Below are 13198 nucleotides of genomic sequence, written 5' to 3'. Positions count from 1 at the left end.
TTCTATTTGCAACTTTTTGCCTGAAAAACTGGATAGTGGTCTTACGGTCTTACTAAGTGGGTGGGTGGATGGAGAAAGGTCTGACCGCAGTAAATCAGTTATTTGAAGGAACAACTCTCAAGGTATTCTCTCACCTCTAGGCCCAGATTGGTATTGCATCTAATTATTTTTTTTAGATATTTTCAGATATGACATTTGGTGACACACAAGGAATGGGACAAAATTAAAGAAGTACCAATCAATCTTGAACAGTACTGGATTGAGAATCAAACACACTCAAGGAAAATAATAACATGTTTGTACAGCAGGATTCATATGGATTCAACAGACAATACATTAGATGTAAAAGGTAAATGGGAATTGAAGGTCAACACCATAATTAAACATGAGGAGTGGGAGAGGTCCTGGATGTCTTGGCATGAATGCTTAAGTAGCCCAACGTGGAAAAAATTTGGTTGGAAGTTGAGAATGAGAAGTTTTAAAACACCAATAGTAATATCCAACAATGACAATAAATCTAATCCTCTCTATTGGAGAAGATATGGTTTAATAAGAGACTTTTCTCATATTTTTTGGGATTGTCCTAAATTACAAGTTTATTTTAGAGAAGGTAAAAAGGAAATAGGAGGAATTCTGGCCTTAAACAGATCATTTGAACCACATTAAGTGATTCTAGGCAATGTATCTCTTACAGGGTTGGGGAAAAACAAATAATAAATGCTCAGAGCTCTTGTGTTAATAGCCCATAAAATGATTACAATAAACTGGCTTAAGCTCCACCCACCTACCTTTGACCAATGGACCGAAAGACTTAAGGCCGTGAACTGAATGGCCTGCGAGACACAACTGCGAGAATGCAACTCTAGAGGGACATTTTTTTTAGAAAGATGGTCTTCTGTTATATTGTATCTAGCAAAGTGAGCATACTGTAAACATTTAGTTGGATAATTTGGGGTGAATATGAAAGTATGTATAACCTGTCTTTGTATTGTTACTTATTTTTTTATACCAATATTATTTGTGTATGTAAAGTTGTGTGAGACTTATTGTCAAGGAACCTGATTCAATAAATGTTCAAAAAAAAAAAGATATTCGTGTCATCACATCCTCTTTAAATTGTTGTTTAACACATTTTAATTATATCATATTTTCAGAATCACTGGGTAAACAGTGTTATTTCCTTCCATCAATTCATAGGTGTGTCATACCTGCAGGGAGAGCTGAAGAGCAAGGCAAGCAGTGCCATTCCCACCAAAGTTGCTAAAGTTGAGCGCATCCAGTAACTGAGCTGGCAGGAGTTACAGTACTGAATGATAGCTATGATGACAGCACAGCAGATGAACATGGTGAACTGGGGAAAATATAGGACACAGATACATATTCATTACACAAAAAATATAAAAGTCCGCGGGGGAAATTTTACTAACAAGGTAGCCTTGCAGGCACACATTAAGACCTGAATGGGAGCCAATAAATCTGCTGTGAAAACAGCAGCCAAATAACAAAACCAGAATCCAACACCCTCATGATCCATTCCTAAAAATATGAAACTGTCAATCCACCTGGATGGAAAGATGCATGTCACAGGTGACATGGGAGAAGACAGTCACAGCAGGTAGGGACACCAGGACAGCTCCTATAAAGTGACGTGGTATCCAGCCTGAGATGGCTCTTATCAGTATTCGGGTGCAATTAAAAGCATTGTCCAGGTAGAAAGCCGTCCTGGAGAAGGAAAACAGGAAGCAGTGATTGATATACAGATTATTATGATTTATTAGAGATGATATAAATGAAGTGTTTATCTAATTGTTGAGTGTCCCGTGTGACCCCAGCCTGATCACAACCTGATCACACCCTGAATGATAAACTGATTCAAGACATGATTATGCATACCTGGGTTTGTATTCACAAAGCTTCTCAGTACATGATTAATAACAAGGATTAGTAAACAAGACTTTACAGATCCACTCACTCACTTTATAGATGTTGATCCATCATTAGGGCACCCACTTTAAGTAGCATTGCAAATGGGGACAAATGTATTGATCTATAATATAAAATCTATAAAATATCTGTAAAATAAAAATATGTTCAGGCTTTTTTCCTCCAGCCCCCTTAATACTTTTTTTTTTTTTTTTACATTTTTATGCCTTCATTAGACAGCAATAAGAGGGAGATGACACAAAATTAGGAAGAAAGAGATACAACAAAGGTCCCCAGATGGAGTTAAACCAGGGGTGTTGCAGTTCATGGTTAACATATTCTCTTAGCCACAGAGGTGCCCCCAAATCCCAAATAATTATCTGTTCCAAACATTTCTTTCCTGTCTCCCCTCATCCATCTAATTATCTGCTTTCCAAAAGTATGAATACATTTAAATACACTATAAATACACTAATAAATTACACTAATGTTTCCCATTAGAATTAAAAGCAAAAATCATCTATGTAATATAAACAATATTCCCATGTCATTATCATGGAAACTAAAAGACAGAAAGCAATTTTCTGCGAGCAGGTCCAACCTACATATTCATTTTCTCACCGTATAGCAAACAGCAGAGCCACAGCCTCCAGCAGGGCAGCTACAGCAGTCACAACGATGGCTGGTGTGGACGGAGTCAGCTGGGTGACTAGCGGTCGAAGGAAACAGGCCAGTGACAGAGCCAGAAACACTGAACAGCATAACAGCATGTCCAGGAAAGAACTGAATGTTGGACTGGCAACAGTCTGCACCGCTGCTTGCGTCTCCACCTGGGACAGAAAAGGAAGAGAAGGAGAAAATCAAAAAAGATATGAGAATATCAATAAACATGTACATAAGCATGAGGTATTAATGAAAATTAGTCAGTGGAAAATAGTATATGTTATTTCTTTTCAAAGAGCAAAAACGCATGGAAAAAATAGTCTCATTGTTAAGGATGAGTTGGAAATGAATTATCAAACAATCAATAATAATTTAATGACTTAAGTAAGTCTGTACTGAAAACTATCTCCATTCACATAACAGTGACTCACTATACTTACCAATGTAACAACAGTTGCAGCTATGACAACATAAAAATGCACTTCTGATGTTACACCAGCAGAGGGCATCACAACCTCATACAAAACTACTTTTAAGGTCCTGCAGTGATTTTTCTTTGCCGCAGTCTTCACCGGTCTGGTCATAACGCAGCAGTGCTAACAGGCTTCCCAGACAAGACAGAGATCCACAGAGAAACGCAAACAGGCAAAACGACAAACATGTACAAACACAGGCAGATTCCACACCCATATGTGAGGACAACAGAGATTGGATAACTGGAATCATATGAAGACACTGGTTTTCTATGAGTGTGTTGTAAAACTCTGAGCGATCGTGGGATCGCTGTCAGGCATGGCATACATGGATAAAGTCAAAAATACGCAGACACACTCACGTGTGAATGCACACTTGTTAAACACACAGGCATGCAGGCACCATTGTGTCACACACACAAAACAACTCACACACACCTCCTCCTGGAAACTTATCCGGTAAGCAGACTCCAGGGTCCTCTCCAGGAAGGTGAGGCTCAGCTTGTTTATTGGAGGTCTGTAGAAATAGTCCTTCATAAGGCTGTCACAAGCAGAGAGGAAAGTCAGTATAAATTATGTTCAGTGTTACAATAACTATCTTAAAAGCAGTTGACAAATTCAAATTGGCTTCATCCACTAATCTAACATCCATTATCATTAACTCTTTTTAGCACTCACCTGTCTTCTTTGATAACATCCACAAAGTGGGCATCACTCCTCTCCCTGAAGTTCTTGGATCGTAAAGGGATGAGCGCTGAGTGGTCCATGCCCATGGCTCCTCCACTCCATGTCTTCTTCTCCTTCTCCTGCAGCATCTCACACAGTGACGTCTGGCTGTTGTTCAAAGCTTCCAGCCGAGGACTGAGCAGGCCGTTCAGAGCCTTTGGGCTGCGTCCTGCAGAAACCACTGGGGAGCACTTAAGAATTGTAGATTCCTAGGGTGAAAAGAGGAGAGAGAGGGGTACTATATCTCCAAATATTATATCAGTATGGCCAGTAATATTAGGAGGCAGTCCATACAATGTATTAAGCTAAAAAGTTTAAATAAAGTGCTACAGTAACACACTTTTATGTGCACGTGTCTGTGGCACACTTTAACTGGGACTCATGGAGTTCTATTTCTTTGAACTATTTTTGAGTCCTTTTTGCTGCTGGGCATGAGCAAATGAAACCAGACTTGGTTTATGATTGGCCCCAATAAACTGATGGAAAAATAATTACATAAAATATTTTATATTGGACAGACACAGACTCTTGTTCACAATGAAGAAGTCAAACATTTATCATCTTAGATAAACAGTTAAAAGTCTCATCTGTGTAGTTCAGATGATAACAACAGGCTAACCTTGCTGCTACTGGTCTTGTGGTCGTCATGGCAGCCATTGTGCACCGTTCCTTCTTCCAGAACCTGATCCTCCCCTGGTATTAGGACCACACTGCAGGATAGACAGGGAGACTGCAGGGAGGTAGAGATCGGAAGGGGACAGAACGGGAGGGAGATGCAGCATATGGGTGCAAGAAAGAAGAAAGAGAATGAATAAATTTGAAAGATACAGATCAAGGAAAGCACAGGAGCAGAGAAAAACATGAAGAGACGGCAAGAGATTGAGATCAAGGAGGATGACAAAATGACAAAAGGGAGATGACAAAACACATGTATCAGCAGTGATCACCACAGCACTGCGGCAACAAAGGGACAAAACTTGTCACTTAAACATAGGGATGCAGTGACAAGTCTTTCACTCATTTTACTGGCTTTATTATTTATTTCAGTGCTGAGCGGCAGCAGCCACTGAGAAACGGATGTGCAGATGGAAAGTAAACAAGAGCCGTCTGCATGGGCTCATGATCTTTATTCTCATCCCACTCACCCTCTTCAAACAGAATGGAAAGTGTGCGTATGATAGAGAGAGAGAGAGAGAGAGAGAGAGAGAGAGAGAGAGAGGTTTGTGCGATAGTTATGCTGCGCTATGACTGACCATGACACTGACACGTGCGAGGAGTATTGAGATGCCAAAACACACACACGTACATAATGTAAACACACAGAGATTGCACGCTCTGTGTACCTACATGCTACATTAAACGTGCAAACATTCATTACTACACCTGGCCTATAAATCCTTTCACACCATTCAAATGTCGTTAAGCCTTTTTGAAGATCCATGAGTGTGATCCTTCACAATGAGCCGTATCTGTATTTGTGTGTGAGCCATGCACAAGATGAAAAGCTGTAAACGGAGGAGTCATCAGGCAGAAATGCTCGAGAAGGGCTCCCCGTCTCCCTGTTTGAGTGAGCTCATTACCAAACCGAGGACCCCCACTGATTCTCCTGTCTCCCATCATCTTCTATCCTCTTCGTACTCTTTTTTTTTTTTTTACACCCTCAGCTACCCCTCCCCCGCTCCACCTGGTCTGGCAGAGAGCTGAAAGATCTGTGCCTGGATCATGCAGTGCACGTGTACAGAGAAAGGAGGATTAATTGGGGTGAATATAAAATAGAGTGATGCAGGGTTTTAAGGGTAATTATAAAGAAATAACGTGTTGCAGGGTTACGGTGAGTCCAGTATGACCTCGTGGCACATTTTGGAAGCGAATGAGAAATTCCCCTTGAAGGCAGGGCTAAGGAGGACATAATGGATGGACATGTTCTGGGTTGATGAGCACTACGGGTCAGTTATTATGTAGATGGCTGGCTGGGGAGAATAGTGCTTTGGGTTGCCTAATTAATAAGATCTTGCTGTTTTATTCTCAGATTCTTATTAATAAGGATTTAATTAGGACTGGGGTGCTACACAAGTGGGACATGAAGGCATGTGTGAAGGTGCACACATACAGGTGCACATAAATTGAAAAGGGAGATCAAAAAATATGCTCTAACTATGCAAGGCGCCCAAGGTTAAGATCATGTAATTACATGGAACAAATGGAAAACTTAAGATGCAGGGTAATGGCACGGATGGAAGCTATTCTGTTTCTTTTCCACTTCCTCAAGGTGAGTCAAAAGGAAACTCTTTGCATGCAAAAAAAAAAAATCAAAATATTTAATAAAGCTTCTGCAACACCCACATAAACAAAACCACAGTGAGAGCAGAGATGAGGCTGTAGAGGCTGTAGGAGAACATGCAGCTCAGAATTCTTCCTCAGGCAATATATTTGTGCAGTGGAAAATGATCCTAGAAATATACTTACTCGCTCAACCTACATTTTCTCAGATATGGTGTGCACTCACCTTGGCTTTGTCAGGGGGTAGGGTGCCGGCTGAAGGGCCTCCATCAGGCGTGTGCGCCCTGGACGTGGGGCACCGAGGATCTGCATTCTCTGGTCCAGCCAACCCCAACTGGGAGCAGCTACAGTGAGAGTGTGGCTCTACTTTCCTACCAGAGATCAGGTAGGTCCTAAGGCCTAGAGAGAGACACAAAGAGAGAGGAGTGAGTGATGTCACTGGCAGATCAGTTCTTATTCTCAGCTGTAAGAGGAACAGGCCTGAACTGTGTGGATGAAGGTCTTGTTATTTGTGGAGTTGCTTTAGGATTCAGCAGAAGCTCAGTACCCAGCAGGATGAATTCTCTCTGTGAATTATATAAGAAAAAGTCCTGGCAGAAACGCTGAATCAAGAAAGGATGAAGCACTGAATATCAATCTCTCCCAGTTGATAAAGCCAAGGTCATACACATGAGTTGTTCTTGTTTCCATATACATAAACATGACATGTGGTGCTTTTATGGTGGATTTTTTTTTTCTCTTATTCAAAATATGACAGATGAGAATAATTGAGTGCTAAAGAGACACAACAACATACACAGCCAACACTTCTTTCAAGGTCCACAGATTTATTTTTCTCCACTGTCATTTCTTTTTCACCCTCCTCTTCACACACATTTCTCTCCTCCTCCTCCTCCATAAGCTGAGGAGGAATTTCTGTGTAGAATTGATGAAATCCTCTCATATATCCTTCTTAATCTATTTTCTCTGTGATGAGATAATTACTCTTTAATGTATATGTCATACAGGTGCATGTGTGGATTTCATGCATGTGTGTCTGCTGACCATGAGATGGTTCCACTTTCAGACACAACAGGCCAGGGCCAAATATTTGAACACCTGCGTCCTCCCTCGTCTATCAGCGTGTTATCATTTCCATCGGTCCTAAAAGTGTGTGTATGTGTTTGTGCAACCTTTGGCCCAAAATTCAGCTGACCAGTTCACTAAAAATAATGATAAGATGTGGTAATTTTGAGATCAGTTCTTTTAATTAACTGTTGATAGACACAAGGTGTTTGACTTGCTTAGCTGACAAAACATAGATGCATTGAAATGCAGAAACTTGTTTATTTCACACTCTCAGTAAGATTCTTCTTTTGTTTCTACAGTTAGACCTCTGAGTCACCAGGAAGCTCCCACTGAGTGATTTTAATCATGATTGCAGACATATGGCCCACTTCCTGTTTGGGTCTTTGTTGCCAACTTTGTCGCTCAGATAGATACATAGACAGAGGCTGTGGCTATTGAGTCAACCTCACTGACACCAAAGAGACCGAATGTATGTGACTGAACATTCATCATTTTTTCCCCCTCTGTCTGCAACACAGTTTTTTGTCACAAGACAAGGGTGACAAGCCGCAACCACAATAACAGTTGGCTGTGTGTATTAGTCAGTAACACAGGTAAGTACCTGTGACCGTGTGCGTAGCCACATAATTCAACAGTCAGTGAAGCCGCAGCCTCAGGCTCTGAGCATTGTCTGCCCTAAGTACTTCAGACAAGCCTGCCACTGCCTCGCCTCGACGGAGCCACCCTGAGGCTGCACTCTCTGACACATCACACACACACACACACACACACACACACACACACACACAGAAAGACTGCACACATGGCACAAGTAGACTGAGACTCTTTTGCAAAGATACACACATAATTTAATGGACAAAAAAATTAGATAAGTAAGAAGCAGACACAAAAAAAAGAAAGTAACATGCAAACAAAGAGACAGATGTAAACACAAGTGCTATTATGAGACCTTCACAAAAGCACTCCCCCTCCAACCACCTACACACCCAGTCAAACATATAAACGCACAGCTAGCGGAGGTGTGGATAGACAGCTTCGCTCTAGCTGGGTCGATAGCCAGGTGGATCAGGATTCAAGGATGAGAAATGAAGGCGGTAAACAGCAGTGACAAAGAACTAATTCCCCACACCAGTGATGCAGAATGGCGCAGCAGACGAGAAGAAGGCGGCAGGAAACTAAGAAACTAAGGGGAGCTTATCAATGCTTCTGACAAATGAGAATGTGCGAGTGGGACTGTGTGTCAAATACGGATCCAGAGACACAAACACACGATGCACACACTGATGACTGATTTCATTAGCTTGCTAATCAAATCCTTCCCTGCCTCCTACAGTGACATACACTGACTTCTGCTTCTGCTCATGGGTCAATGGGGTTATTTTTTTCCTTCCCTTTCTGTTTGTTTCCTTTTCTTCTGTCTTTCCCTCAGTATCTCTGAGGACAAACTGGCTGCCTGTGACACTGAGTGCTCTTTCAACACATACAAGTACCACAGGTTAAGTTAGCTTGAAATGAAATATGGAAAACAGCAAAGAGATGTCAAACGGTGCCTCATTTTGCCTCAGCACTGTGGGTAGAGAGATGCATAGGTGTTTTTTTTCCTGTCTGTTCACTCAGCCAGATTGGGAGCATCTGAGTCAGAGAAACAGTCATGGCCGTTTTGAGTTGAAGCACATAAAGCTATAAAAGTAGAAGTCACACTGTATTATTTATTAATATATTTAGAGTCATGATTAATACAAATCCTATATTGTCTGCAAAACCAATGGTGCTTGCTGAGTAATAATAAAACTGAATAAGACGAGGACGAAGCCGAATCCACCTAAACAAAAATCGCTGGACCATTCAGCTCCATTCCCCCAATACTGTAACAGCTTATTAAAAATAATGAAGTGTTTAAAGCTGGATAATATGCGCACCAACACATTACCAGAGAGAAAGGGTGGAGAAGACTTAATAGTGAATGAAAGAATGATGACCTAATATAAAAAACACAGTTAATTAGATAATTACAAAGAAGATGCCAGAGACGAATGCAAATGAATAAAACAACACAGGAGTAAAATGGGTCAAGACAAATAAATAAATAAAACTCACACATCAAAATAAATGTGTTGCCGGCTTGATTTTAGAAAACATACAGAGACTTCATTCATCAGACTTCATGATATAGGTAAAAAATATCTCAATTTGGCCTTCAGTGCACCCCTTTCATCAGATTAAAGAAGAGAAACATGGGTAGTGCTTAAAAGACGGCGATCCATGGCCATCCCTTTCACATGTGGTCGTATGTTACACTGATCCCATCTTGCGGCCAGACAGCTTGTTTCAGGAAATCATTTCACATGGCAGAGCCCTGACAGCCAGAGAAGAGCAAGATAAATCGACCACAGGGGCTCGCAGAGATGTACGCTGTGTTATCTGAGTGTGTTTGTATGAGGGGTTACGTGAGTTCAAGTGTCTGCAGATGTGTGTGTTTGTGTTCCCGTTCCTGGCCATTCTAGGACAATCTCTCGTCTTTACGATCCAACCTTGTGGCAGCTGAAATTGCAATGTTGTCAGGCAGTAAATTGTGGCTCTGATAAACTGGGCTGAACAGGGTCCAACATCATCAGAATACAGCTGTGCTTTTTGGCCTCACGGCAGGGAAAAAAGGTCAGGAAACGTCATGCTGTGTGTTCAGATTGATGTCTCTTGTTTCTTTCCAGCTGAGTGTGTGTGTGTGAGTCCGTCCGTTCACTTGTCTGTCTGTGCGGATCTGTTTGATGATCTGTGATGCAGGTACATTTGTGTATTGGCCTCTCTCCATCTCTGATGACCCTGGGCTAATTGAAGAGCATCATTAGTGGCAGCCTTTGGGCATTATGGGACTTGAAGTGTCCTGTCCTGTGCTATCAACTGACAGGGAACAGTAGATAACCTTTCCCCACGAGAGCCCAGTCACATTATCTCCTTCTCCAATCCCCTTTGTTCAGGACAGAGGAGAGTGACATGAGAAAAGCACTTTGCAAACAAACAACACCATCGCCTCCACTCCTCCCTTACTCTCACCTCGTCGCAGCACGGCCAAGCTCTTCTGTGACAAAGGCCGCCCCTGAACCCCCTCTTTCTGTGATGAGAGAGGGGTTGGGTGTGCCAAACAAATATACACAAAAAACAGTGGATACGACACACACATCGTCACTGCAGTGGTCATTCCATACACTGCCACTTCCATTAGCCCTGAACAGATGGAAGGACAACTGGCTTGAATACAAACTATCAGGTACAAAAAGCCTGACTTCTACATACCCTTACACTGTCCTATATACCACAAAGCACACAGAAAAAGACAGAATAAAAGATAGAAGGCCAAATGGTTATTCAAGCAAAAAAAATCTTATCTTACCCTTGGGATATACAACAGACAAAAAGAAGAATAGATAAATTGTGTTTAAAAAAAAAAGACAGGCACACCAATTCTACAGGCACAGTGGCTATAAAAATGAAACTTTTTTGGTTGTTTATCACAAAGCACCATCATTCCTTTCAATTCCCATTTGCAACCCGAGTGGGACTGAGCAGCCAATGCTGCTGTCTCAGGGAGGTTTACTAAAAGCCGCAGAACAAGAGGGCAACGGAGAGGGAAGGAGAGTTGGCACGGCAGATACGCTTGAATCAGCACACACACACACAAACACAAACATATCATGTGCCTGATCTTCCGATAATGACAGGTTTGCCTTCCAGGGCCAGGTATGGGAGCAGGAGGGCAGTGGAGCAGGTGGCGCACAGAAACTAGCACTGCTAGGCTGGGCAGCTCTCCATGCCAGTTGGCACTGCCAACCAGCAACCTAAACCCCCCACAACCCCTTCTCACTCCACTGCGTCCCGATCCTGGGATATATTGTACATCCTGTCCCTGTTGGGGGAAGAGGACAGGAGGAACAGGAGGAAACCTGTCCAGTATGACAGCCTGTTTAGGAGGACTTTATTAGCCCTTTATTAGTGGCTTGGTTTGCAGAGGAGAGGAAAGGGAAATGAGGGGTAAGAATAGCAGAGATTTAAGGAACAATTCAAGTAGACAAAGATGGAGCCAGGACGAAGAGAAGTAGAGACTAGAAAGAGGCTGTGAATTTGTGGTAGTAGTGGTGGAATTAAATATTTTGTGTGCGCTGTCTGTGAGTGAACCCATTCAGTCAGATAACATGAAAGACACATATGCATTTTTCATGAGGAATCACCAAGGGACTCACACTGTCATATCTGACAGTAAAAGGAGGTGCAGAGAGTTTGTGTGTGTCTCCCGAGATGAGGATGGGCGGGGGAGGGCGAGGGTGAGCGTTGACCTTCCTCTTTGCAGCTGAACACTTCTGCTGAGCCCCGGTAACTTCTGAGGCATTAAAGGACACGTAAGAAGGTGAGCAGAATTATTCACAATGTCGAATGCCAGAGAATGTCAAGCAGAGGGAGACGTGTCAACAGAGAGAGCTGTTTCACATGCTGACTTTGCCAATAACTGACTGTCTTCTTAATAATATATAAGAGAGGATGTTTCATGCTTATCTCCATTTACTACATGCACAAACATGCAAGATGAGCAAAATGCTGATTCTGTTAAAAATAGATTGTGTTTGTGTGTGCACATGTACTGCACTACCTAATATGACTAGGGATGGTCATAGTATCCTACCTCTGATAGATTTACAGTAGAGATATGATGATACTGGGAGACAACAGAGGTTTTTCAACCTGTTGAGATTCTGCTACTGTTTCTACTGAGGTATCTATCCCTTTTATATCTGTGGTAGTATACAGTAATTGTGGGTGGTGTTGCAAATCGATGAGCAGGACTGCTTTACAGCAAAATTTGATCTACAGGGTTTCATCAATGTGATACAGCACTTTAATTTGCCAGGTCTTTAAATTCACTGGATTACCCTAAATAAAATTCCAAGTGGTTATTCTATCTATGAATGTCTCAGTTGAAATCCTAGAACATATATCAATACTGGCATATAAAAGTATGTATACCGTGATAGAAGGTCTATGCATATTGGTCATAAATCACTGCTTTTATAATGTGCTTCACAGCATCAAGAGTATCAAAATTTCTAACTACTTTTATTCTTCTATTTTCCCATAACCGTGCTGTTACTGGCTATATTTTTAAACTAAAAAGTATTGTTTTTCCTTTTTTTCTTTTATTTCATTCATTGTTTCATGTTTGTCTGAGTAAATTATTAGAAAAAAAAGAGATATCAAACAAATAGAAAAAAACAAAACACATCCTGTAACAGACAACATCCTGCTAACTATGTAATGGAAACTACTCTGATGAGATCTTAGGCTACTATTTCAAAAACATTGCGACAGCCTTGTTCTACATTATCAGCAAACAAAAACATATAAAAAAAAAGTAGGAGCACTTTGCAGTGATGGATATGCAAAGCAGACTTGCATGAGGTAATGTTTCAGAAACCACGTGCCTTCTTGTTCTTCAGAAATTCCTCAGAGCTCTGAAAAAGGCATGTTGTTACCAGTTTCCATATCAGTCTCCATTTGAAAGTGCTCCTGCTTCTTTTTCAAGTTATTATTTTTGTTTGCTGCCCAATGCACGTCATGTGCAGCAGAGCATACTTCCCTGCAGGCTTGATTGCGTAAGCTACTCAAAATTCTTATTTTGCAACTTTGAAACAACATCTATTAAATCATATTATGCTGTTGAAGTGGGTAAGACTTTAAGACTATTTAGAACTAATGAGTTAGTAGTCAAGTAACTTTTAGACATAAAAAACATTTTTCTGTAGCACCGAATATTGGTGCTTGACAAAAAAGGTGCCTAACATGTACAGTATCAGTAAAGGTTTGGAAACACTTCCTCATTTAAAGGAATAGGAAGGTTTGTCCAAATTTTTGACTGGTACTGCACACATCAAACTCATAGAAACACAGCTAAACCAATAGAGTTTTTTCCCAACATTCAGAGACACCAGATAACGCACAGTGACCTCTTGGTACGAGTTACATAAGTTCATAAAGAGAAATGGCAAATCTTGCACACCACCTGGGTTTTTTCAGCACAT

The 13198-nt window shown here is 41.3% G+C and overlaps 1 protein-coding gene across 2 annotated transcripts in view; it reads right to left on the bottom strand.

The window, feature by feature from the left end:
- The window catches only part of LOC137168022 (adenylate cyclase type 9-like), a 34915-nt gene that overhangs the window by 5959 nt on the left and 15758 nt on the right, over positions 1-13198 (bottom strand). The window contains exons 2-8 of one of the 2 annotated variants that reach the window (XM_067570435.1): positions 6292-6464; positions 4405-4515; positions 3738-3994; positions 3492-3600; positions 2545-2753; positions 1563-1722; positions 1209-1351 (exon numbers count right to left, since the gene is read on the bottom strand). In XM_067570435.1, the coding sequence (XP_067426536.1) occupies positions 1209-1351; positions 1563-1722; positions 2545-2753; positions 3492-3600; positions 3738-3994; positions 4405-4515; positions 6292-6464 (1162 nt within the window). The remainder of the gene's footprint in view (positions 1-1208; positions 1352-1562; positions 1723-2544; positions 2754-3491; positions 3601-3737; positions 3995-4404; positions 4516-6291; positions 6465-13198) is intronic. The other variant, XM_067570436.1, reaches the window with a different exon arrangement.

The sequence above is a fragment of the Thunnus thynnus genome, chromosome 17, assembly GCF_963924715.1.
Source record: "Thunnus thynnus chromosome 17, fThuThy2.1, whole genome shotgun sequence".
Lineage (NCBI taxonomy): Eukaryota > Metazoa > Chordata > Actinopteri > Scombriformes > Scombridae > Thunnus > Thunnus thynnus.
Note: the sequence above shows the minus strand (reverse complement) of the source record. Positions and strands in the feature narration are given on the sequence as shown.